The following is a 27,794-nucleotide window of genomic DNA, read 5'->3' as shown; positions in this document are numbered from 1 at the left end:
TTAGGGTGCGCGGAGAGACAGAGTAGAGAGAGCACACCAGAGAGAGAGAGAGAGAGATGGATGGATCCCCGTTTCCATTTCTAACAGATGGGGGAGGGGGGAAGAAACCTAACAGCAAAGCTTGCATTCCTTATTAGTGAAAGGGAGCAAGAGTCCAGCAGCATCTTAATAACGAACAAAATTTGTGGCAGGATAGGAGCTTTTTTGAGTCACTGCTCACTTCTTCAGATACAGCTAGAATGTGAGTCCATCTGTCCTTATATCTTAGAGAGTTAAATTATTTCAGACACCGAATGACAGTAGCAGGCACTGGTAATGACAGCAAAAACCTAGGTCTCAATTCATTCCAGGAGTTTGCATTGTCTTGAGCAGTCTCTCTAATCTCACTTTGAAATTCCTATGTAAGAGAACTGCTACTCCTAGGTCAGCAACTGAATGTCCTGGAAGGTTAAAATGTGCCCCCCATTGTTTTTTGAATATTGTGGTTTCTAATAGCAGTAGAAAGAGTTAAGAGTCCAGTAGCACCTTTAAAGACTAACAAAATTTGTGGTAGAGTATGTGCTTTTGTGAGTCACTGCTCACTTCTTCAGACTTATTTCCATTGATTCTTTGCATCCTCCTGGACTGAATCCTCCTGTACCAAATTGAGACCTAGGATTCCTGTCTCATTACTGGTGCTGATATCTCCACACCTACTACCCCTCTGCATATCACACCTAATCCAGCCATACCTGCTATTGCCATTCAGCATCTTTATTAAGTTTATATCTCCGGTACCTTGTGTTACATGGTATGGCAAACATGACCTGGCCCGACAAAGTGACATTTATGTCAGATCCAGCCCTCTTAACAAATGAGTTTGACACCTCTGCCATAGGAGATAAGATTGAGACCTTGTGGGACCCCACAGGCCAATGGTTAGAGTCCAAGGGTCTGAGCAGCAATCCTCTAGCACCACCTCCTTAAATCTACCCTCAAGGTATATATTTAGCAACCCTGGGCTTTAAGCACAGAAACACTTTAAGCACAGAAACATCCTTTGAACAGATGCACTGTAATATATCCAGAGCATCTTTTAAGAAGTGATAGCACAGAAGAGCAATTATACATGCAAGTCATGTGTATTGCCTCCTGAAGCCAAAATGTTGCTACCATCTGAAATGAAAACAGATATTCAGACTTTTTGAGCCTTTATAATCAGCCACTGAACCCAAGCAAAATACCCTCGTCTTTCAACACTCATTTGAAAAATGATGGTTCAGTGTCTACTAATTTATTTCCCCCAGCAGGAGTCAAAGCTGTGGAACAAGAAGGGATGCATTGTTCTTTCCACTGACTATTTCCCTTGGAAAAAGAGGGGTGTGGAATTATTTTTTTTCTAGTTCCCAGAGGAAGGGGATGGTGGGGTGGAGCACATTATCATGATAATTAAATTCAAGCAAAACAAATGATTGCTTTTTTGAACAAGCAGAATTCTAATAAAGGTGTCTAATCTAGAAGGATTTATTTCCACAGACACCCATATGCTATTTTAACTGTTACAGGAACACTGCCCTCAAATTACTGTCCAACAAGAATGTTTGTGTATGGGACAGGATCATGACTGCTGCCTCCACTCTCTACACCTGTATGTGTTTGGTATAACCTGGGAACAAGTCTGTCTGTACGGATGTTGCTTGCAAGATTATTGAAATACAAAGCTCACTGGGTGGTGCTAGGTTGGTCATTCTCTTAGTCTAAACCTACCTCAGAGGGTTGTTGTAAAAATAAAATGGGGGTAGGTATAATTCTCCGAACTCCTTTGAGTGAGGCTAGGATGACCATGTAATTAAAATTTAAAATTATTAAAGGTTCCTGAAATTACTAAAATAGTAAACTAAACCTTGCAAATGCAAGGTCATGATTACACCTATGGAACTTGTGCTCCCTTTTATCTGTACAGGCTTTTGTTTACAAGTTGAACAATATACAGAAGGGGACTGGGCAACTAGATATGATCTTAAGTAGTAAGTTATAACCTTTCCTTAGGTAGCTTGGTAGACAGTAACAAAGGAAGGGAGACTTACCTGGGGGGGGGTGGCTTGCAAGAGGCACAGTGATATTGCCAGCAATGTGGTTAATGTTGTTTCTGGCGTGATCTGGAACTGACACCACAGCATCACTGGCAATACTGTTGTATATCCCCAAAGCTCTATGATTTAACCATAGAGTTTTGGGTAAATGCTAGAGCATCCCCTGATGTGATGACATCACTTCTGGTTTGTGCTGGAACTGATGTCATGACATCAAGTGAAAGTGATGCCCCCATATTGTCCCAGGGGACATCTCTTGCCACCCAGATGTGTAGCTGAAGTGAGAGACCTGGATTCCCTATGGCTACACCTGTCACTGTCCATGTGAAATTCATTTGTATGTGGTTGTCTTCTAGAGATACTTTGGTTGCTGTTTCTGAGAAATTCAGTTCAAAATGTCAGAAAAAGCCAAGATATGACCTTTAAAATTCAAAAAGTTTTAGTTTTTTCACCAAAGTAATATTACAAAAACATTTCAATGACTAACCTGAAAAGACATATCATAATGCATGATTAACCACACACAGGAGGCTGACATAATGGGGTCAATTGCGGGGAATGGATTGTGTTGGGGAAGTTAACCTCCTCAGCCATGCCATTTCCCTAGTAGGAATTGGGCCCTCTTGGGCTATTACTAGAGGAAAAAAGAGGCTCATGCATTACATCTGTCCCTTTCCACCTAGTATGTTTAATAGCAGATTAGGAATGGGGCCCTGTTTTACTTGAGGAAATAGTAAAATGTGAGGCTTATCACCCTACCACATTCAAAACCAGGGTCCTTGCAACTGCTTTCTAATATGAAAGTACATATTGGGGAACCATTCTCACAATATATAGCTCAAGTTAACATTGAACTTGGTGTTACTACTATGTGGGGCACTTTGATAAATGAACTGGTGCTTGGAGTCAGTAATGGGCTGGATAGGGATGAACAAGCTGAAACTTTTTAAAAAAATAAATTTATTTTCCATTTCTCTTATGCACAACATAGCATAGTCTTTTTAGTTTACATTTTCCAATATAGAGTAAAATTTAAAGTAAACATAAATTCATCATATATCTCATATACATAACAAAGCATAGTCCATGTGGTTTACATTTTCCAGTAAAGAGTAAAAATAAATATAAAAATAAATTCATCCTACATCCAATATCATATACTAGCATTTCATTCTTTATTGTCTAACTTTTCCCTATCTTTAGCCAGTCATACACTATTCCCCATCTACTCCAAAAAGTCTCTTCTGGTTCCTTTTTTAAATTATTATTCAGTTTGTCCATCTCTGCTACTTCTAAGATTTTATATTTCAATTCTCTTATGGATGGTAAACTCTCTGATTTCCACCTCTTTGCTATGAGAATTCTAGCTGCTGTAAGTATGTATATTATTATGCGCCCATGTTCTTTAGTTGTGTCTGGTAACATATTTAATAAACATATTTCTGGCGTTAATGGTATATTAATTTTTAAAATTTTGGGAAATATTTTCTGTATTTTTTGCCAGAAATTTCGAATTTTACCACATTCCCACCACATGTGAAGGTATGAACCTGTATTCGTTTTGCACCTCCAACATGTTTTGGATGTTCTTGGGTAGCACCTTGCAATTTTTACAACAAGCTGAAACTTAATCCAAACACAAGAAAGGGGTTCTCTGGATTAGTAGAAAGACAGACCAGGGACTTCGGATCTCTTCTATCTTGGATGGGGTTATACCCCTTTGAAAAGCCAGGTTCGCAGCTTGGGAGGCCTGCTTGACACAGCAGTCACCCTAGAAAATTGCTTGGCTGTGGTGGCTTGGATTGGTTTCGCCAGATTCAGCTGGTGCAGCCACTGTGCATGTTCCTGATTCAGTCAGATCTAGCCACAGTGATCTGTGCCTTAGTCACATCTAGACTGGACTATTGCAATGTGTTCTCCTTGGGGCTACACTTGAGGAGTGTACAGAAGCTGCAGCTAGTGCAGAATGCTGCAGCTAGACTGCTGGTCAGGGCCAGCTCTGGGAGCATATGCCCCCAATGTTGCAGCGATCTCTTCCCGAGCCTAATTCAAGGTGTTGTTTTTGTCCCTACATGGCTTGGGACCAGGGTTTCTGAAGGAACATCTTCTCCCATACATTCCTGCCCAGGAATTAAAATTGCCGGGAGAGGCTCTCCTGACTGTCGCAGCAATCAAAGAAGCTCATCTGGTGGACACACAAGAGAGGGCCTTTTCAGTGGCAGCCCCACAGTTAGGGAACAGTCTCCCTAAGGAAGTGTGCCTGGCCCTCTCAGTATTGATCTTCAGGAAGCAGATGAATACAATTTTATTTAGGACTGAATTTGACTGATTCAGTTTCTTTATTAAATTGGCAGTCCTAATTGAAGTTTCTAAATCTAAATTGTGATCTTCTATGTGTTTTTATAATTGTTGTTTTATTTATATTGTTTTTAACATGTTTTTAATAATAATGATATTGTAAGCCACCTTGAGTTCTGCCTGGGAGAAAAATGGCTGATACATGTCTTCAATAAAATAAATAAGTAACTGTGTTCCTCATTCCCCCCCCCCTTCCAGATCTATGGTGGGCAGGACTTTTCTTCACCCAGGCTGGCCCAGCTTTGTGTCCCAAGATCTCCTCAGAATCCTCTGCATGTCTCAAGCACTGGCAACACCATGGCAGTCCGATTCAAAACAGATGTGTCTGTGAGTGGAAAGGGATTCAATGCCACGTGGCAAGAGAGACCTGGAGGTGAGAGTTATAGTGTTTGCTGGGATGATAGTTGAGCATTTCGGTTATCTGCAAATTATAACAAAGCATTAGTCAGGAAAAAGCCCTCGGACTTTAAGGAGTTCCAAAACACTTGGTACGTATTTATGCTGTCCCTCCTTCAAAGAACTCAGGGCAGCATACTTTGTTCTCGCCTCCTCACAGCAACCCTGTAAAGTAGGCTAGACAGAGGCAGTGTTGATGCAGTCCCAAACAGATTTATGTATTTCTGAGTTCATTGCCGTCAGTGGGCTTAAGAAAGGTGTGACTCTGCTTGGGATTGCATTGTGTGAGTGATCCAATGTCAGCAAGCAGGCCTCTGACAGAGTGGTGATTTGAACATAAGTCTCAAAGAGGCTAGTCTGACACCCTAGCCACTGCAGCATGCTGGTTAGCAAAACTTTGTCCTCCTTGGGGTCATCTCATTCTTCCTGTGCTTACTTGTTCAAAGTCTTATCCATGATTAGCGGAACTAGAGATCTGATAAAATGGCAGCTGGCAGGTGCCCTGGAGAATGCTAGAATGTCTAGTGATGGAACCTGAAGCACAGCTTTTTCAAAGCAGGCTTTTCTTCACCTTCAAAAATAGCGTTGAATGTGACCCCTATAATCAGAGAGGGTAATAATAATAATAATAATTGTATGACATTGTGTGTAGAATAGCCTGGAGATCCTAAAACTATCTGGCAGCCAGAAGTTCTAATTTTTTAGCATTATGCTGTGTGCACCACTAGGTGGTGAGCTAGACTTGTTTTTAAGGCAAAGGATGTTTCAGAGGTTGGCTTTCCATTGCCTGCCTCTATGTCATGACCCTGGTATTCCTTGGCGGTTGGCTTCCAAATACTAGCCAAAGCTGACCCTGCTTAGCTTCTGAGATCTAGCCTGGGCTAGCCTGGGATATCCAGGTCAGAGTTTCAGAGAGGGTGATCTTTATTGATTGTCACAGAGGCTAAACTGCTGAAGGTGCAGAAATGGATAACTGCTTTGTCTAGAATATTGGTGGGAACTGGCCACTTTTGTAGCCTTCTGTATTCAGCAAAAACCTCACTTCTGGAAACATTTCTGCCTATGCTTAATTTACTTCTTTGAAAACAAAGGTACTGAGCAGGATTTAACTGCTGGACATGTTTTGCTTTACTTTTGCACAAGCCTAGTATCAAGTTGTGGTGGGCCCAAAAGCACCTAAGGTAAAGGTAAAGGTGGGAAGGATAACAGCGTTCCGTACGCCTTGGTGTTTAGTCATGCCGGCCACATGACTACGGAAACGTCTTCGGACGTCCCTTATTTGTGCAGATACTTTTTGATTTCTTCCAATCCCATTTTGGCAATACAGCTTACATCAAGGGACCACATATTTGGAGGGAAGAAAATGTACCTCTTTGTTCATATTTGGCTATGCCTATACAGTAACAATACACAGGTCCATTTCAACTTCAAGCATGCATAAACTGTCTTTCTGCCTGTCTATTCATATAACAGATATTCATTAACTAATTTCCAGGATGTGGAGGAATTATCCAGCTTCCACGTGGTGAAATCCATTCTCCCAACTATCCTCAGCCTTATAGCAACAACACAGACTGCTCTTGGCTCATCCAAGTGGAGAACGGCCACCATGTTCTGCTGAACTTTACAGATTTTGAGCTAGAATCTCACCGTACTTGCAGCTACGACTATGTTGCAGTGAGTAACAAATCCAGTGGAACTCCACTGAACCATTCAGATTTCTTTTCTTGCACCCTGTCCTCTAGAGTAGTGTATGAGTAGAGTTATTAAATTTCTATCTGTACTATATCAACTATGATGGCTCATTCATACAAGCAGGCCATCACTGGATTCTGCTGACATCGTGATGAGTATGTAAAGCAGATCCTACACTGAGACATGCTGAGCATTGACTCTTGACAAATCTTGAAAGGAATTCTACGGTTGAAGAGCAGCCACCATGAACTCCTTTCTTTGTCCCCTTGCTTTCTTTTCATGGCACACAGGAAACAATATGATCAAGATGGCCTTCTTGGTTACCATTAGAAATCCTGAAAGGACACAGTGGACCATATGCTCTGGCACCAGAGAGACCGATTGGTTCGGGGTTGCATGGGGCAAGCCCCTTGTTGCCATCCCAGTTTCCCAGTGGTTTTGATCCGGGATGCTATCTACAGGGTTACTCCCATTGGAGGCCACCAAGGATGCCTCTCTGTATGCCAGTTGGAGTGCCCACAGTGAGCGCACAACTACAGGGCCTGGAGGATGGACCTTTAGGCACCTCAGACTCCTAAGGCCCATGAGGACAGTGGCAGGAGGTGGGGTGCAAACAGAATGCACCTGGCTAGGAGAGAGGCCAAGAGGAGTGACTTCATTTCAAAGTCTTGAGGAATGAAGGCAGAGAGAAGGAGAGAGAAAGATCTAGGAATGGTTAGAGATGTTGACTAAATAGGGAGTTCTAGCATGGTAAAATTTAATTAATTTGTACCATGGTGCTGCTTTTGATTTTAATATTAGAGAACCATTGATTCCTGCATCAGAGTCATAAAACCAATTCCTGTGTTGGGAGTTATCAGTTGATGTTCCTAAAAGATCATCGGGAATGGAGTACTTTGAGGGTATGCTGTCAAGACATACAAGGCACTGTGGGTTTTTGAATAACAGTGAATTGAAAGATTGTTGGCTGAGTGAGTTAGATCTTGAGTTTTCAGTTCTTTTCCAATGTTTTATAATTATTAAATGCACCTGAGCCCTAAGAGAGGGAATACCATTTTCAGCTCTCATCAAAGCAGCTGGAGACCCCTTGAAAAATAAAATGAACTGTAAAGTTGAGATTCCATCCTTAGAAAGTCTTCTTTTTTAGATTTTTTAAAGAGAAGACTGGGGACATCAATGCATTCTTGGGTGCATGATTTTGTGAAGGAGTGATAGAACTGTTGCTTGTAAATGCACTCCTGAGTAATGAGGTTCCTACACAGATTACTCAAAGTTCTCCAACATTGTGTCTTCTTGCAGTCAGCAGGCCTTTACACATTAAAATCTTTTGCAGTCATTTCTGATGTAATCTTTGGTGTGATTTGGGGGATTATTCTTGTGAAATACATGTGGAAAATGTTGTGTCAGAATCAGTCCTGGAGGACACATCGGCCTTGGACCCGTTCCACTCTGGCTTCCAACCTGGCCATGGGATGGAAATGGTTTTGGTTGCCCTTACAGACATAGGCAATTGAACTGGGGCAGGTATGCACTGCCACCGCCGCTAGATCTGTCAGCAGTGTTTGACACAGTCGACCATGACTTGTTGACCCACTGCGTCACCGCCATTACATGTGACAGCCCTGCAATGGCTGTGCTCATTTCTCCAAGGGTGGGGACAGAGTGTGGTGCTAGGGGAGAGGGTCTCATTGCAACACCCACTAGTGTGCAGGGTCTCTCAGGGATTGATCCTCTCCCCGATGCTGTTTAACATCTATATGTGCACTCTTGCCCACTTAGGAGTTTTGGGTAGGGTGTCATCAATATCAGATGACACCCAACTGTATCTATTAATGGACAACTGACTGAATACCATCCCAGGAGATCAGGCCAGTTGTATGGAGACTGTGGTGGGATGGTTAAAACAGAGCCATCTGAAACTGAACCCATTGAAGATGGAGGTCCTGTGGCTAGGTGGGGGTGGCTCAGGTCAGGGAATTCATCTTCCCACTCTTGACAGAGTACAGTTATTACCAGCTCCCTCCGTCAGGAGCTTGGGTGTGATCCTTGATGCCTCCCTCTCACTGGAGGCTCAGGTCACAAATACAGCCAGGACAGCACTCTTCCATCCTTGCCAAGCCCATCAGTTGATCCCTTACCTGTCCCGTACTGATCTGGCCACAGTGATCCATGCAGCGGTTACATCCAGACTAGACTATTGTAACTCACTCTATGCAGAGCTACCCTTGAACTTGCTGTGGAAACTTCAACTGGTTCAGAATGTAGCTGCATGGGTCCTTACTGGGACCTCTCTGAGAGCACATGTACAGCCTGTGCTCTGCCAGCTACACTGGGTACAGTTTGAGTACCGAATCAGGTTCAAGGTTTTGGTACTCACCTTCAAAGCCCTAAATGGTCTGGGATCATTGTATCTATGGGACCACTTTTCCCTATACACCCCTCAGAAAACATTATGCTTATCTAGTAGTAATTTATTGGTAGGCCCTGGCCCCAAAATGGTCCTCGACTAGGACCAGGGCCTTTTTGGCTTTGGCCCCAACCTGGTGGAACTCTTTCTAGTGAAACTCAAGCCCTGTGGGACTTGGTTCAGTTTCTTAGGGCTTGTAAGACTGAAATGTTCCACCAGGCGTATAGTTGAGGACAATGGTGGCTAAAAATATCACCTGGCCTCCCCATTGTTGGGCCGTGAATCCCACTGTACTGGCTGCCCCCTTAGTTATCCACCTCTGAAGGTTCGTTGGGGTGCCATTTGATATGATTTGATTGATTGGTTTTAAGTTTTAAACTGTGATTCTGATTTATTGTCTGTTTGATTGTTGGAAGCCGCCCTGAGCCCTGCTTGGCGGGGAATGGAGCAGGATAAAAATAGAATAAATAAATCTTCCTGGGTTTTTCATGAGAAAATGGTAGGAATGTAGCATCCCACTTACAGATCCTTCCTGAAACAGCCAGGGAATCCACCCCAAAAGAAACACGGAAGCACAAAAGTCTTAGGGCGAATATCACACTCCTCTTTCTCTGTAGCATTAGTGTTCAGCAGAGGTCATTTCGGGTGGATCGCGGGAGATCGCAGTTCCCCCGGGTGATGTACGGGGGGCGGGGCACATGACGAGCCCCCGCCCCTGCTTCCGGCCGCCCCACTTCCGGCCCTCATTCAGCCAGGAGGAAGCAGGAGAAGAGGGAGGGTAAGTTGCTTCCGCCCTGCCTCTCCCCACCCCTGCCTGCCTGGGGCCAGGGAGGGCCTTCGTGGGGCTTCCTTGCACTCCCGCCGGCCTTGCAGGTCCACCGCAGCACCCCTCATGGGGCTCGGCAGTGGAGCTGCAAGGCCGGCGGCGACCGTTGGGGGCGGGGTGTGTGGCTTTATGACACACTTCCGGTGATGTCAGGGGGTGTGGCCTTATGACACACTTCTGGTGATGTCAGGGGGTGTGGCATATGCTAATGAGTTATGCTAATGAGTTCCCCTAGCTCTTTTTCTACAAAACAACCCCTGGTGTTCAGAGAAAGACAGACAGAAAGAGAGGGAATGCACACAATTTCCAGTGTTATACTGTATACCCCTTGGTTGAGGGAACAGCCCTGTGTTATGTAGCTACTTTCTTTTCCAGCCTTTTTGGGCATAATAAAGTACTTCATGTTCTCTGTTATGCCATTGTTTTTCAGAACTGTTCATTTTTTTGCAAGGAAAGCACACATAAAAAATATTCCATCCATGTGTTTTCCAGCAAAGCAATCTGAGGCTACATCTTCAGCCCAACTTCCCAGCATTTGGAGATGATTTGGGCATGAAGAAATTGAGGCACATTTGGGGGAAGCAAACCAACCTGCTAACTCTAGAAAGGCTTGCATTTATGTGATGCTTTAGGCTTCCTAATTTCTCTGCCGTCTTCAAAAAGTAATGAAAATGAACTTGACAATATTCTGAGATTTAGAAAGTGACAGCGATGTTCTCTGAGGATTGGAGGCCTTATTGTTGTTCCTCGTGAGATTCACCACAATGTGACTTCTAGGTCGAATCTGCATCTAGCATTTGCTCCGCTGTCTTACCAAACCCACACTGGAACAGAAACTCCCATCTACATTACATGCCACTTTCACTTTGATTGACTTTCACTTCATTTGATCTCTGGTTTTATGGTGGTTGTCTGCATAGATTTATGGCCGTTTTATGGCCGTTCAGGGGTAACTCTGCAGTCAGTAGGGCATTAACCTGGGGTATTTGAATGTGGTTTTGAGTCGCATCTTTTTCTGTTCCAGTGTGGGTTTGGTACAACAACAGAGGAAATACTAGATGCAGATTGGGCCTTACCCTCTCGAGACTCACCACAGTGTGACTTTTACCCATGCTGTACAATTTACTGTGTCCTGCAGAAATTCACCTTTCAGTGCATTTCCAGGACGTGGCAATTGTCACTTCTTGCCACGTACAGGGTAATTGTCTGTCGTGCGCTCCCATGACCTGCTCTGCACAATAACATTACCATAGACAAAGTGTATGTGACCATCAGGCTTCAGATAATACATATAAGGATCCAGTAGCTGTAGAAGACATTCAGCATACTGTTAAGTTGCACAAAGTATTTCTCCTGTCATGCCTTGAGTCATATGCTTTTGCAAATGCTGTGATTTCAACAAGTTGTCACTGAGTCATTCACTCATGATTTTTATACTGAGAATGATTCATTTTTCAAAAGACTGATCAAATTTGTAAAATATTGGCAGGATAAAAATATGTTGGTTATTTCGTTCTAATGTGCCTAGTCAGTGATGCCCAAAAAATTGTTGGCAGACTTTTTTTCATCTGGCTATCCTTATTGCCCTGATAGACAACCCAAGCACCAAGGGAAAAATCAAATTATTTCTCAATTTATTAAGAAATAATAATGAAGAGAAAGAGGAGAAGCACGGTGTAGAAGTAGTCTTAGTGATTTTGGGGGCCTGGGCCAAACTCAAGGAAGGGGCCCCTGAATCACTGGAGGGGCCTGCCTATGGCCCCACATCCACCAATGAGGGAGGGAGCAAGAAAGAGTCGCCCCCCCAGTCTAACCAGCTAGAGGGTTGGCTGTGTGCCACCTCCCAGAGCTGCACAGCTGGGTGATCTTTATGGACAGCCAGGTACCTGTACTCCACACCGCATGGCAGATGGCCTTTGCTGGTCAGCCAGGCGCCTCCTGAAGGGCTGGCCAGCAACCAGGGTGCCTCCACCCTATGCCTCATGGTGGGACTGGGGGGCTTCAGGGAGGTCGAGCACAGGCCTTGGGGCAGCTGTTCCAGATGCCCTCAGCCTAAGACCACTCCTGCATCAGTGGGTGGGAGAAGGGAATGTATGATCTTTCCTGTGCCCATTTATTTTTCCTTGCAGATTCCCTCAAGCCTTTTTTTTTCTCCTCCCAGCCAGCCTTACTTCTGGTCTCAAAGCCTGGCTGGGGAAAAGAAAAAGGCCGGGATCTGACTTTGCAATATTTGCAGGAAAGACTCAGTCAGTATGAAAGGGTTAAATGAACCCCTGTGAGGAAAACGAGAAGTGAGAAGTCGCACACACAATGAATCTGACCCTCAGCATCTTAGTGACATCTATGCAGTATCATTTGAGGGGCCTGTTCCTAAAACTTGAAATTTGCTTCTAGGAATCCATGGCCTCTCCCTGTTGTTACTTCAAGCAGTTGTTATTTTATTTATTTATTTATTTGAATTTATATCCCGCCCTCCCCGAAGGCTCAGGGCAGCTTTGTTATTCAAAGACACACTGCTTCCAAAGTTTCGTATACAGAGGCAAATTATGTCATTGTATTATTTATTAATGTGATGAATTGTGTTTTATGTATTATGGAAATTTTTATGCTGTTGTGAGCCGCCCTGAGCCAGCCGAGGCCGGAATGGGCATGATAGAAATCAATAAAATAAAATAAAATAAAAAATAAATTAGTACTGAGTGCGAATTGTGGAGGAGGGGGGGAGTCTGGGGAATGGCCTAACTGCCATGCTCTGCTTGTAGATCTTCCAGGAAGTCTGTTTGGCTACTGTAGGAACAGGATGTTGGACCCAAGGGACCATTGGTCTGATCCAGTAGGCCTCTTCTTTTGGTCTTGTGTTCTAAAACAAACTAAGAAAAAACACTAAAAAAATTCCCTTCAAAATGTGCTTGAAATACCACATGCTGAAAAATGACTAGTCGGGTACTAATGTGTTTTTGTCAGACACATTTTTGCCTCTGTTCCAGACACAGGTGACGTACTAAATGTAAGACCAAGCTGAGATGTTCCATTAAAAAAAAAAGTTTAATGAAAAAAATTAAACTTTTGTGAGATTTCATATTCAGTCCAATTTTTGGTGGGTTTTTTCCTAACTAAATATGTAAATATTAGACAAATCAATATAATCACAACATTTACATATTTAGTTTGTGGTTGTTGTTTTTCAATCCAAATACAGGTTTTCCTTTGCTTATCCAGATTCATTATTAGCATACATCACTGCATTCAGATTATAAAGTGCAAAAATCAATAAAACAAAGACAGAACCAATATAAAATGAAAACAGCAGCAACTGAGCATGTATGGAAAGCAGTCACAGATAAGCCCTTTCCAGTTACTTGCATCATGAGTTACTAGTAATAAACAGATATATTCAACACACCAAATAAGAGAGCAAAAACTGTCAATATTGGGAGATCAGTCACAAATATTGCTAGAAAATAAATGTCCCAGTTGGGATAGGCATCTCTGCTATCACCAGTTACAGCTGTTGCATAAGTCATTCCTCTGTCCTTATCTGTATACTCCTCAGATTTGCCTAGAAATGTCACAAACCAGGCCTTTTTGTCCATTGTTCACCATTTTTCTTTTTTCTCTTCATGTGTCTAAAGATCCTAAGGACTGTCTGAGAATACAGTTTACTGCATCTGACAAACTGAGGTTAAGCCCAAGAAAGCGTATGCTTTGATAAATGTGTTAGCCTTTAACTTTCACCAGGACTCTTTGGTTGTTTTATAACATGCTGAAGTTCTAAACTTTAATTCCACACTTTGTTCTGTCATGCAGGTGTTTGATGGGCCCAGTGGTAGTGCTCCACTGCTTCGAAAAGTCTGTGGTGGGCAGCAGCCTTCTCCTATAGCATCTACCCTGAATATCATGTATGTGCGATTTCGCTCGGACAGCAGCATCCATCGCAGGGGCTTCCGTGCCCTTTTCGCTGAAGGCAAGTTCCTCGCTGCCATGAGCATATTTTCATTCTGATCATTTGCCAGTTCTTTTAATAAGAGAGAAGGTTTTATTGTATTTAGCCATAGCCCATTACAAACCACAGACAGAGAAGAACACAATAAAACATAACAATTGTATAAAATAAGATACAGTCCAAACATTATAAATCCATAAAACCGAGGTTATGAACAGTTAATTAATTCACAACATACCCACTAAAATCAGTATTAGGTAGGAGCAGCGTTGGCCCGTATTTTCCTTGCAGCCAGGGCAAATAGAGCCATTCTATTGGATACATTGGCATTGGCATCGGCTAGCAAAAATATAATCTTCTCTGGGACTGAGTAAAAGCTTAAAACTGATAAAATACCAGATAAAAATCTTGACCTAGGCTGGGAGTACAATGAGCAATCAAAAATGTAATGGGAGAGATCCTCAATAGCAGAAGAGCCACAAATACATAAACGCTGTGCCTTGGGTGTTCTACTATAGCGGCCGACCAATACGGCCGTAGGCATTGATTCAAAGCACAGAGATGTAAAAGCTGCTCTAAGGTTATGATTATCTATATTAACCAGATAAGGTGATCTAAAATGATCATTCTTAAATGATTTAAACCAGGTAGCAGACTGTGTTTTTAAAATTGTCTATCTAGCAGAGCATCATGCTTAAATACCCATTCTCTGAGATCTGAGTTATTTGTTGAGGAACTAAGGAGGTCGTTAGTTCTTTTAATAGCAACAAGCACACAGGGAACAGGGCTAAGTTAGGTAAACACAGAAAACACCATGTTGAAATAATACTCACAATATTCACATGCACTTATAGCTAAATATATTTGATTTATATCCACAACATCAACTCTAGTGTATTGTAAATACTTTCAAACTACAACATCAACATTTCAAACACTTTCAAACTAAATTACATAACACGAAGAGTCCATAACCGCAGAAACCCACTCCAGTATAAACTGTCTTCTTCCTGATGGAGAATAGATACCAATGTACAGTAATGTGTACCAAATAATGCAGCAACCTATTGCACATTTCCCAAGTGATGATCCATCAGGAAAAGCTAGCAGGCAGCTTGTATTTCTCACTGTGATGATTCAGCTTAGCCAGCAAGCCTAGTAGATGTATTTTCCCATGAGGTGATTCAGCTAGCAAGCAAGCCTAGCAACACGCCTCCCGGGCATAACCTGCATGTTTTGAACAAATCTTCAGGCATATAAACTTTCCTGGAACCACAGCTCTTGAATTTACTCCTGCATAAGTCAGATAATGTAAAAATGGCTGTTCTGGTTCTTCAAGACCAGCTCTTTTAGTAGGCCTGACCATTTCTCATCCTAGAGATCTGGTAGGGCTTTACAGTGTGATCTTAAACATGATCTTCATGTCTGTGCACAATCTTATACAAGTAAATTCTGTGAGGCTTACTCCTGGGAAAATATTCTTAGGCTTGCACCTTTGGAGTCATTTCAGCCCGTGCCATGTTGTATCAGAAGTTGTTTTTAAAGTTATGTATCAAAAGAGCATAAGGATACAGTGTAGGGTTGGCAGGTGCCCTCCGAGGGTGAGTTGCAACTGTCATGTTTTCTCTACATTCATTTGCAAGACAAGGAGAACATTTTCCTGATATTTTCCATATGTGGTTTGAATATCAAAAAAATGTTCAGCACAACCTGGTTTTTGATGTAATATTGAAATGAAAAGCTTACGTGAGCATTTGTCTGGAAGACTGAATGAAGCTGCAATCCCAAGAATATTTTCCTAAGAATATTTTCCTAAGAATAAACCCACTGAATAACATGGGACTTATATCTAGGTAGAGGTCTTTAGTATTGCCCCCTTAGAGAAATGGCTCTCTCTTCCTTACCAGGTTTAGGATGCTGTTGAAATCTGTTTCATTTGTTAGTATAATCTCTGGGGTGGGTTTAAAAAAAAATTACCATGCTAAAGCATTTTATTACAATAGATTCTAAAAAGGTAAAGGTAAAGGTTCCCTTGCTCGAAAGCCAGTCGAATCCGACTCTAGGGTTGTGGTGCTCATCTCCGTTTCAAAGCCGAATAGCCAGCGCTGTCCGAAGACGTTTCCGTGGTCATGTGGCCGGCATGACTAAACACCAAGGCGCACGGAACGCTGTTACCTTCCCACCGAAGTTGTCCCTATTTATCAATTTCTTGCTTTCGAACTGCTAGGTTGGCAGGAGCTGGAACTAGAGACTGGAGCTCACCCTGTCTTGCGGCACCCGGGTCTTGAATCGCTGAACTACTGACCTTCCACAGCCTGCAGTTCAGCGTCTTAACCACTTGAGCCACCGCAGCTCCACAATAGATTCTACCATGCCATAAACATAAATTTGTCCAGGGTTGCTCCTTCATCAATTCTGGCATCTTATATAAAGCTGTAAACTAAAACCACATGGTTGTGATTTAAAGTTCTTGTGTTATATATTAGTTGTAAATAAATATTCTTGTTGTAAATGATAGTTGTAAATAAATATCATGCAAATACTTGTAAATAAATATTCTTAAGAACATAAGAGAAGCCAATGTTGGATCAGGCCATTGGCCCATCTAGTCCAACACACTGTCACACAGTGGCCAAAAATACCAGGTGCCATCAGGAGGTCTACCTGTGAGGCCAGGACACTAGAAGCCCTCCCACTAAGAATACAGAGAATCCCTTGCCCCAGCCTGACAGTTCCTATCTATACCTTGTGGCTAATAGCCACTGATGGACCTCTGCTCCATATGCTTATCTAATTCCCTCTTGAAGCTGTCCATGCTGGCACCCGCCGCCGCCTCCTGTGACAGTGAATTCCATGTGTTAATCACTCTTTGGGTGAAGAAGTACTTCCTTTTATCTGTTCTAACCCGACTGCTCAGCAATTTCATTGAGTGACCACGAGTTCTTGTATTGTGAGAAAGGGAGAAAAGTACTTCTTTCTCAACCTGCTCTATCCCATGCATAATCTTATAAACCTCAGCTGTCATTTCTCCAAGCTAAAGAGCCCCAAGCGTTTTAACCTTTCTTCATAGGGAAAGTGTTATCATTCTAGTTGCCCTTTTCTGCACTTTTTCCAATTCTATAATATCCTTTTTGAGGTGTGGTGACCAGAACTGTACGTAGTACTCCAAATGAGGTTGCACCATTGATTTATACAGGGGCATTATGATACTGGCTGATGTCTTTTCAATTCCCTTCCTAATATCCCCAGCAAAGCGTTGGCCTTTTTTATTGCAGTTGCACACTGTCTTGACATTTTCATTGAGTTATCTACTATGACGACAAGATCTCTCTCTTGGTCAGTCTCTGCCAGTTCGGACCCCATCAACATGTATTTGTATTTAGGATTTTTGGCTCCAATGTGCATCACTTTGCACTTGGCCACATTGAACCCCATTTGCCACGTTGATGCCCACTTGCCCATCCTCGACAGATCCCTTTGGAGTGCCTCACAATCCTCACTGGTTCTCAACACCCTGAACAACTTCGTATCATCTGCAAACTTTTCATCTCCTGTCGGCTTTCCCCCAATATTCAGTTTAAAAACTACTCTGCTACCTTTTTGATTTTAAGCGCCAGCAGCCTGGTTTCTTCTCGGGACAAGTGGAGACTGTCCCTTTTGTACAGTTCTCTCTTGTTCCAAAAAGCATCCCAGTGCCTAAAAAACTTGAACCCTTCCCCCCTACACCATCATCTCATCCACGCATTGAGACACTTGATCTGTGCCTGTCTTTCTGGCCCTACACGTGGAACAGGTAGCACTTCCGAGAAGGCTACCTTGGAGGTCCTGGTCTTGAGTTTCCTGCCTAGCAGCCTAAATTTTTTCTTCCAGGACCTCACAACTTCATTTTCCCACATCGTTGGTGCCAACATGTATGATGACCACTGGCTCCTCCCCAGCACTATCTACCAGCCTATCTAGAACATGCGTAATGTCCACTACCTTCGCACCAGGCGGGCAAGTCACCATACAGTCAGTATGCGAGTTCGCTACCCAGCTGTCTACCTGCCTAAGGATCAAATCACCAGCTACCAAGAGCCCCCCTCCCTCTCTCCCTCCCTCCCTCCCTCCCTCCCTGCCCAGGGATGGTTCCTTGGTGTGAAAGGATACCCGTTCACCAGTTGAAGAAGAGGTCCCTTCTGAGGGCACATTCCCCTTATCTGCAGCACAGTGCCCTGTTTCCCCTCGACTCTCATGCTCCCTGACAGCAGCGGGGCTGCCATATTCAGAGTGGGACATATCTAGCAAGTCCCCTAGAGTCTTCCTGTGCGCCTAACTGACTGTCTCTGCTTTTCCAGGTCAGCCACTTTGACCTCAGGAGAGCAAACTCGTTCCCTGAGAACCAGGAGCTCTTTGCACCAGGCACACACCCAAGACTTCTGTCCAGTGGGCAGATAGTCATACATGTGACATGCCGTGCAAAACACTGGGTAGCCCCCAACCCCCTACTGGCATTCTGGCTTCATAATTGCTTTTAAAATAATAATTATATATAAAATCCCCTTTTTAAAACCCTTTGTATTTATGTGGTTCTCCTTATAAAAGTCTGCTTACCTTACTGAGCTTTCTGGCTCTTCCTGGGCTTCTTACAGAGCCCCTAGGCTATGAGCCACAGGCCAAGAACCCTTTGGCACGAGCCTCTGGCAAGGTGCTGCCTTAAATAGAAGCTTCCCCCAGCAGAGGGTGTGGCCAGCAGCTATTCAAAATTCACTTAGGCACTCAATTACAGTCAAACAATGACCCTTTCACAACCTATCTCAAGCAGCCAGGACTCTGCAACAACTTACAACTCACCCACACACTCCCAAACACAGTACCTCTCAGCTAAATCACCTCAGCTGAAAGTAAATAAAAAACACCCCCTCTAGAAGCGCTATCTCCTTCTCCTTCTCAGAGATCAGCTGGGTCAGCTCTGCTTCTGGCAAGGTGCTCTTTTCTTGTAGCTTGCTAGAACTGACGTATATATTCCAGTTCTGAGGGAAGGGGATGTAGGCTTGGTTTGGGCAGGGGGAGGACCTCAGAGAGGTATAACAGCATAGAAAGCAGCCATTTTCTCCAGGGGAATGGGTCGTTGTGGAGTTGTAATTCTGGGAGATCTCTAGGCCCCACCTGGAGGATAGCAACTCTACAGTGGTCTGACCCAGCAAAATGCAGTTTCATATCTTCATTGACTTTGAACAAGCCGGGTATCTGTCCTTCATAACAAGTGGTCTTGTCAGATTCGGCAGAACCACAGGAAGCTATGTATTTCCATGTTAGATCTAATTTTGTCACATTTCAGTAGCAGCTTTATATATACATTAACACACTTGTCTTTTTGTGCTTTATTCTACAGCATGTGGAAGTGTCTTAGAAGCTGATTCAGTTGGGGCAGCCATTTCCTCTCCTCTGTATCCAGCCAAGTACCCAAACAATCAGAACTGTAGTTGGATTCTTCGGGCCCAGGAGCCCTGTAAGTTAAAATACGCATACTTCTCTAGCTGAATGACTAACATCCTCCTCTCATCTGTAATAACAATACAGGATCCCTTCTTTTCTTCTCTGTAGGAAGTCCTGCATCCTGGTAGATCAGCAGGCCAAGGCCTCCTAGGGTGGGGCAGGTTTTAATGCAAAACAATTTAGGATTGCAAAATGCATGTATGCAAATGCATAAATGCAAAAGAATGTGTATGAAGACCAATTAAGTAAATTGAATTCATTGTAGGCAAGGAAACTTCATATGTTTACAAGAGATTGCTGTGCAATTATGTATGGCCAGTAGTTCCGTTTGTTTGTTTTTAAACTTAAATTCATATATAAAAACTACTAATATCCTCATGCATGATTTTCACTTTTGTATAATTGTAGGTAGATTTGATACCCGGTATAAAGGAACATTATTTTCCCTAGACAATGCAATATATTTGTGCTAGTTATAGAACTTGCACTCAGATGCAAATCCTTCTTTTCTTTAAGGGATTACGTTGATTCCATATGAATATTAAAAGGAATTAAAATCCAGTTTATTGTGTACTGAATCTTGCTCCCATATTTAACAATTTAGGTTGATTAGAAGGATCCCATTGCTCTACTTGTAAATTAAATTGTGATAACTTTTATTAACTAATTACAAAGGGAAGTGAGTAGACATCTGCTAGCTGGAAGGAGTGATCTTCACATACATACCAGTATGTATAACCCATGAAAATTCAGTTTAACTGCCCTGATAGCCCAGGCAAGCCTGATCTCATCACATCTTGGAAGCTAAGCAGGGCCGACCCTGGCAAGTACTTGGGTGGGAGACCTCCAAGGAATACCAGGGCTGGGAAGCAGAGGCAGTCAATAGTAAGCCACCACTCTGAAACGTCCAAGTCCCACTAGGGGTCACCAGAAGTCAATCATGACTTCCAAGTGCACGCGTGCGCCCACACCCACACACCTCACCAAAAGAAAGAAAATTCAGTTTAGCTCTACTTGTGTGAAAAGCAAAAATATTCATTGTGCTTTCAATTTTCTTCTGTCAACAGTCAACCACATCACGTTGTCATTCACTGATTTTGCAACTGAAGATGTCAGGCGTAATTGTACCACAGATTATGTGGAAATTCGAGAAGGGGATAATTCTGATGCACCTCTGCAAGGTATACTAGCATTTACTGACCATCTTTGAAAAAGCAGATTTAGAGTCAGAAGTGTGATGGGATGATTGGCCCTCAAGAATATAAAGGACAAGAAGGGAGAGCCGTGATACTCGCGGGGGGGGAAGAAGCTCCATGGGAGGAGAAAGAAGCAGCTGCAGGTGAGCCTTCTCCCCTGCCCCCCCATCCTTGGCACCCACGGTGAGGCCCGCGCCCCTCCAAGCCTTCTTCCCCGGCAGCGAGGCCTCAGCTCGCCCCCCCAAACTTTCTTCCTCCCCCCCTGGGTGGCGGCGAGGGCTGAGCGGCTTACAGCCACCAGCCGGCCAAGCCTTCTCCCTCCCCCCTCCCCCCCTCTCTCTGGTGATGGCAGCGGCAAAGCCGTTTTCAGAGTGTTCCCTGTGCCTGCGCAGGGAATGCTTCTTTACTTGTGGGGGGATTTAAGTATCCCCCCTATAGTTTTTTACAGTTTTTAGATTTTTTGCACATCTGGGGATTGCCCCAAATGTGCAGGAAAATCTCCCTGCCCCCCAGGTGCCCCCGATGTGCGGATTTAGATATCCACACGCAGGGGGCACAGTTGGGAATTAGATATATAGATATGTATGTATTTCAGAAACTGCTGTACTCAAAGTTCCATAAATAAATGTCAAATGTCATAACAGGATGCCTCACAATAGATTGGTCACTATAACAAATCGTAGCTTTGTTCACCTGGTGAAGAATGTGTCTGCCCAGTTGCTTACTAGAGCAACTTTTTGTTTTATTTTTCTTATAGCAAATGAGTCTTCTAGGTTATTCATTATTTATAGAAACTGAAACATGGCTTCTGCCACTTAGTCTGCATTGAAAAAAGGTGTTGGGGTCTAAAAAAGTGACACTTGCCAGAGGTCTGTATACGACCAGTGATGAAATTCAGTTATAGTTGTTGATTAAAGATAAGGCAGGAGGAAAAGTCATATTCATACTCTGTCATCTTGCCAAAGGTAAAAGGGAAGAGGGCAGAGATACCATTGGGCATGAATAAGCAGAGTTACATTGAGGTTAATAGCCGGGGGGGGGGGCATTGGGACATTGCCTTAATTCCCTCTGGTAAAATGTGGAATTGTTTTCTGTATGGCCAGGGACCAGTCTACCTAAGGGACCGCCTTACCCCACATGTTCCCCCAAGGGCACTACGGTCGGGGAGCCGGAACCTATTGGAGGTACCGGGCCCCCGGTCCATCAAATTAACCATGACCAAGAACAGGGCGTTTTCGGTGGCGGCTCCTATCTGGTAGAATGAGCTCCCAGAGGAGATCAGGGCTCTGCGGGACTTAGGACAGTTCCGCAGAGCCTGCAAGATGGAGCTCTTCCGCCAGGCTTTTGAATAGGAGCCGCCACCACCACTAGACCACCAATGTATCAACATACCATCGACACCCGGGAGGACATCTGGATATGGGCATGGATTGCCAAAGCCCTAAATACTCTTTTTTGCATCATGGGCAAGACTGGGACATTTAGAGGACCGCCATCTTGGTTTTAGCTAGCTTGGTTTTAGCTAGCTTTGTTTTAGATAGGTTATAACCTATGATGAAATTTAATATTTTGTATTGTTTTTACTGTTTTACTGTTTTATTAATTATATGTTGTTAGCCGCCCTGAGCCTCCGGGGAGGGCAGGATATAAATGTAAACAATAAATAAATAAATAAATAATGGAGAACATGGATCCTGGAATCTGGATACTGGTGGAGATCTTTTGCTTAGGCAAGAGCTCCTGGGTGATCTAGAAATATTTATGCCAAGTCCACCAGAACCAAATATTCAGACACAGTGACAATGAGTTTACCCTGTCCTGTGGTCTGTGTAGATTTTATAATAGTTACAGAAACAAAACTTATGGTTAGCAATCAGGCATTCACAGATAGAACTGGTACCCTGAGATTTCATAGAGCTGGATCCAGCCAGCTTTTTCACCCAATTTCATCCATTCTCCTGCCTACTACAGCCCATGTCCCACATGGTTTTTGTCCATGAAGACTGCATAATCCCCTAGGGTTGCTAGAATCCCCAGTGGAGGCAGGGGTCCCCCACCACCAGGCCCTGCCCCCTAGCCGCCAATCAACCGGCTTGCAGGGGAATTACCAGGAGAAAGAGGAAGGCCCAGGCCATGTTGCCAGTGTTGCATGGGAAGTGATGTCATCATGCTACTGATGTCTGGGAAGTGCTCTGGTATTTGGGCAAAACTTCAATGGTAGAAGCCATTTTACCATAGAGTTTTTGCCCAAATACCAGAGAATCACAGTGGCATGCCATCATTTCCTGTGTGATGCCAGTGACATGGCCTGGGCTTTCCTCTTTCTCCTGGTAAGTACCCCCCATCCCAACCAGTTGCCAGGAGGGTCCTGGCAACCCTATTATCCACAGAAAAGCTGGTTGGATCCAACCCATAGCCTTGTTGTGCCTCACTGGAAAGGTTTGGGTCATGCAGCTCAAAGAAGCTTAGATTAGGCTCTTGTGATGGTAAATGTGCCTAAGAGAAACAGGATGGGAAAGAAGCACTACAGAAAAGCTTTCTATAGGTTTCTTATATTGTTTTTGCAGGGCGATACTGTGGCACCACTATGCCACATCCCATTACTTCTTTTGGCAGAGCTTTGTCCATCAACTTCATCTCTAATAATGTTGCTACTGCCAAAGGGTTTCATGCGATGTTTGCTGCATCAACATCTGGTAAGCCTTCTAAAAAAAGAATGCTTCTAAAAAAAGAATGTCGAGGAGGGCAGGATACAAATTTAAATAAATAAATCAGGAACTCTCAGGGTTGGACTACAAAAAAATTGAGTAAATGTTCTGACACTAGAAATCCAATAGAGTTAGCTGGTGAAGATCAGGCAGGACTAACAGGGTCTGTAAGTAGTTGCTTAGCCAGTTAACAAGTATGGGAAAGAAAGTATGATCTGCATGAAATGATTTATTGGCTGAAACCAAGGGTCAGTAGACAGCTGCTCTGGGGGTAGGTTGTGGGTTAGGGAAAAGTGCATCTGTGAATGGGCCATTTCTGTATGTATTCTAAGCCTGATAAAATTTCAGGAAGCTAAAGCTTTAGAAACTGTGCAAATGCTTTTCCAACAAATGTAGACTCGAGTTTACTATCTGTGCAAGCCAAAAATCGCTACTTAAATGTAAGGTTCTCCCTTTGCACCGTACCATTTTATCATGTTCGGCACACTGCTCTTCTGGTTTGATGCAAAAGTCCCAAATGGAGAGAATGAAAGCTATGGCTGTGCTCTTTGTCAGTCTGACAACTTGTTTGACTAGAGAATTAGAATCCCTTGTTTCCTGTAGCTGGGATTTCCTGTTGTTGAGTCATACAGCTGAAACGAAGGTAGCTTCTTTTGCCAAGAAGCTACAGAACAGGGACTCCCATGTTTTCTCAGCTATCAACCCCCCACCCAATAAAAACCCAATCACTACTCTTCATACATTTCTTGCTGACTTTTTTTCCTCATTGCAGCCTGTGGGGGTGTCTTCCATATGGAGAGAGGAGCCTTCAACAGCCCCAGTTTTCCTGAACCTTATTCGTTGAATGTTGAATGTGTCTGGAACATTCCAAGCTCCCCTGGCAACCGGCTCCAGCTGTCTTTCACGTAAATCAAATTTCCAAAGGGTTATTGTTCAGTCTTTTAATGGAGCTGCAGGAAGGAAATGCTGTGTTTAGTAGCAAATGTAATTACAGCATGTAAAATTGTAGCAGTGCCCACAACAACTTGGAAAGAGAACACAGTGGCAGCCGTAAAGGGCTTGCCATCAGTTTCCTCTGGTGTACATAAAAGAGTGAATAACATGGCAGACTTTCCGGCTATTATGTTCTATGTCACACATGCCACCTTCTTAGTGTATCATAAGCAAGCAGAGCCCATTAATGACAGCTTCTTCTTTTGCTTCTGTGGGTTTTCTTGCAAAATTAACAGTTCAGCTTCCATATTGGCTCTATTGCAGAGGTGAAAGGGTACAGGAGATTTTATTAGCCTAACAAAGCATAAATCATAGGACAAAGGGACTTCAAGTTGAACTGAGCTCCTGCTTCTAAATGCTTTTACCCTAGTCCAGGGTCTCCCATAGCCTAGAGTCCCATGAGTTCAGTGAATGGCACAGTGCAATTAAGAAGTTTTCTCTTTTTTCAGTGAAGACGTGGCAGCACCTGGTGCACAAAGTAGTAAGTGTAAAGGCAGCTTTATTGGAAATCATGGGGAAACTCTTGGCTGCATGCATTCAGGTGCCTTGTGCACAAAATGCAGGTGCAGGATAGGGGCAATTATGGACTAATTCACATATTACCAGAGAAGGCCTATTGAATTACATAGTTGAATTACATAGTTATTTCCCAAGAAAGGGTTTCTTTTGCATATGGGATAGGGGATACTGATGTGGCAATCAAGCCTCCTTGATGGCTTTATCAGAAAGGTAGGATATAAATTTGTAACACACAATTTTTTAAAATCACATAATTCACCCAATTGACGGTTTCTTCTCACAGATGTTTCTAGCTGAGAGAGGCACTGGGGCTGTAGTTCCCCCACCAGCCCTGTCATGTGGGAATGAGGCCAGTGTAGAAACTGAGTTCCAAGGAAATCATCACTGGTGGATGTATCAGTGTATTATTCCCATGTAAATTCCATGTAAACGGCAAAGCTAAGTAGAGCTTCTTAGAAAACACAGAGAAAATTATTTCAAAATATTTGAGTTCTAAATATGCACTCCCTCTTTCCTACCTCCACCCAGTTTATTTTTATGTAGGAAGATAAAGAATTGGTAATACAGTGTTGTAGGTTGTATGGAGAACAAAACTCTAAACAACAACAGAGCACACGGGATAGTGATGGGCATGAACTGCATTTTTGCCATTCAGTTTGGTTTGTGGTTTATGAACAAAACTCTAAACAACAACAGAGCACACAGGATAGTGATGGGCATGAACTGCCTTTTTGCCATTCAGTTTGGTTCTTGGTTTATGCCTGAACCATGAACTGAACCATGAACCTATATGAACTGGGAGGTTGGTTTGCAAACCAAACTGGTTTGTATGGGTTCATGATAACCCTTGTTTTCTGCTCCCTGCCACTTTTCATGGGGAGCAGCTTGCTCCACACGGCTCAGCTGTTTGAAGCGGCTTTCTTGGACAGTGAGCCCCAGGGACTGGCTGCCCAAGGAAACCCCTTTAAACAGCTGAGCTGAGGAAACAGGCTGCCCCATGGCTAAGCTGTTTCTGATCTAAACAGCTGAGTGGTCGGGAGCAGCCTGCTCATGGCTACTCAGCTGTTTTGGCAGCTTTTCATGGGAAGGACCTGCTTTTTACTCCCCATAAATCCACAGACCTCCATGAACTTTAAAAGTTCGTGGAGTTTCGTGGCTGGGCTGCAGTTTGTGAACTTCAGTTTGTGAACCACAAACCACCCAAAATTCGTCATAAACAAAGGTTCATGAGCTGGTTCATACCCATCCCTAATACAGGATGTGAACCCCTTTTGGAGAGGCAATCAATAGATTAACACAGCAACCCCTCTAGACTTTCTCTGAGCAGATGCAGCAGGAGGAATCAAGCTACTAAACTTGGCCAGAGCCATACTGAAATAGCTGTGTCTCAATCTGACACCTAAATGTCATTATGGAAGGATAGGCCTTCCATGGAAAGCAATTTGAAAGCTTGCTGAATAGGGATGTCAACTCTAACTTGGGAAATCCCTTGAGGTTTGGGGGCAGTGCCTGGGGACGGTGGAGTTTGGGGAGGGAGCTCAGTGGGGATGTGATGTCGTAGAGCCCATCCTCCAAAGCTGCCCCTCTCTCATGACAGTTTGGTGAGATTTTGGGGGAGGGGGCCTCAGGTGGGGCGCCAGCTAATTAAATCAAAGCACAATGCAGATGGCAAGTTGGGGCACTTTGGGGGCAGCCCAGGAAGGAGGGGGCACAGAACAAAGACTAGGAGGCCAGGCCCCGTGGGCCCCACGGTAGCTACGGGCCAGCTCATGACTAATCTTGGGCCAGTCAGCCACGCCTACTCACCTTAACCTACCTTACTCAGTTGTGAGGATATTATATCAGAGGTAGGAGAGGAGAATTATATAAGTGGCTTTCAGTCCCCATTGGTGAGAAAGGTGTGGTGTAAGCAGAGTAGATGAAATAAATCTATGCAGCAGTACAAAATTGCTTCTATGAACAAATATACAATAAAAATTGAAGCAGAGGATGTTACTTCAATACACCTTACAGTAAGACAATATAGTTTATGGTGCAGCCCTAAACTTAGTCACATCTAGTCCTAGTGTATCTACCTGTCAAAGTTAACATCCTAATTAAGTAATAATCTCAACCTTTTCAGGAGGTAACCATGTTGGCCTGCAGTTTAACAGCTAGGTTTGAGTCCAGTAATACCTTACAGACCAACAAGAACTTTGTGGTATAAGCTTTCAAGAGTTAAGGCTCTCAGTATCTAAATGGACTCAAATTTAGCTAATCTTGACCTTGTTAAAATTAATAACAACACTCACCCATATACCCAAACCAGAGTCAGTGTGCCCATCATTTCTTAAGTGTAAGTAATTATTTACCAGGTTTTCATAAGGGAAAGAAAACTCAAGAAATAGTGGAAGGTCTTTGATTGGTCTATAAGATGTTATTTATTATATGCATATGTTCACCTCATCTATTAACAGTTTTGCTGCCATTTTGCCAAGACTTTTGCCAGAACTATTTATCTTTTGAATTCTGGTCCTGCAAAATTGGTCATCCCACATGTTCTGGGTGTCAGCTTTAAATTAGCATGAACTAAATCCAGATGGGAGTTTGGTTCTGTTTCATAGTGCCCTGGAGACCATATGGATCCACTCAAGCTGGAAGGAAATCTGAGAGCAGAAACATTTTGTACATTAATTTTAGAAAACCTTTCTAGTTTATTTTATTTTTCTATTCATGACTAATGTTTGAAAGAAAAAAATAGTTACAATAAGTTCTCTTAACTTCTAATATTCAGGTCAAATAATTCAGGTTCAAATTATTTGAAACAAAAAGGGGGGGGGACTTAACCCTGAAACCTGGAAACCAGAACCTAAAAAGGTAAGTCAAACAGAATAGAGGGCCAACAATAAAAACTTAATGTTTATAATATAAAAAGATACATGTATTTATTAGCAAAGAATTAAAAAACATATAAGGGCCCAATCACGCCTCATGTAAAATTGCCAAAATCTTACACACAAGGGCCAATGACCTGACACATTTGGGCCTGTATAGCCCTTCTTCAGAGGTCAAACACAATGAGGACCAATTGGCTTATATCATAATACAATACAATCATACAATTATGTAACATGGATACAAGATGGACCAGAAAAAAAATTCCTGTAATTTTTTTTAATGTGAAATTAAATACATATAATAAAATGAATAAATAAACAATACCT

The 27,794-nt window shown here is 43.1% G+C and overlaps 1 protein-coding gene across 1 annotated transcript in view; it reads left to right on the top strand.

Moving 5' to 3' along the window:
* CUBN (cubilin) overlaps positions 1 to 27,794 on the top strand; it is a 227,622-nt gene that overhangs the window by 114,577 nt on the left and 85,251 nt on the right. Inside the window, exons 31-37 of the mRNA XM_015423746.1 lie at positions 4,629 to 4,803; positions 6,322 to 6,503; positions 13,562 to 13,718; positions 19,072 to 19,188; positions 20,243 to 20,356; positions 22,939 to 23,067; positions 23,852 to 23,984. Of these exons, the coding sequence (XP_015279232.1) occupies positions 4,629 to 4,803; positions 6,322 to 6,503; positions 13,562 to 13,718; positions 19,072 to 19,188; positions 20,243 to 20,356; positions 22,939 to 23,067; positions 23,852 to 23,984 (1,007 nt within the window). The remainder of the gene's footprint in view (positions 1 to 4,628; positions 4,804 to 6,321; positions 6,504 to 13,561; positions 13,719 to 19,071; positions 19,189 to 20,242; positions 20,357 to 22,938; positions 23,068 to 23,851; positions 23,985 to 27,794) is intronic.

The sequence above is a fragment of the Gekko japonicus genome, unplaced genomic scaffold (assembly GCF_001447785.1).
Source record: "Gekko japonicus isolate JY-2015 unplaced genomic scaffold, Gekko_japonicus_V1.1 scaffold94, whole genome shotgun sequence".
Classification (NCBI taxonomy): domain Eukaryota; kingdom Metazoa; phylum Chordata; class Lepidosauria; order Squamata; family Gekkonidae; genus Gekko; species Gekko japonicus.
This window is presented reverse-complemented; position numbering and strand designations above follow the sequence as displayed.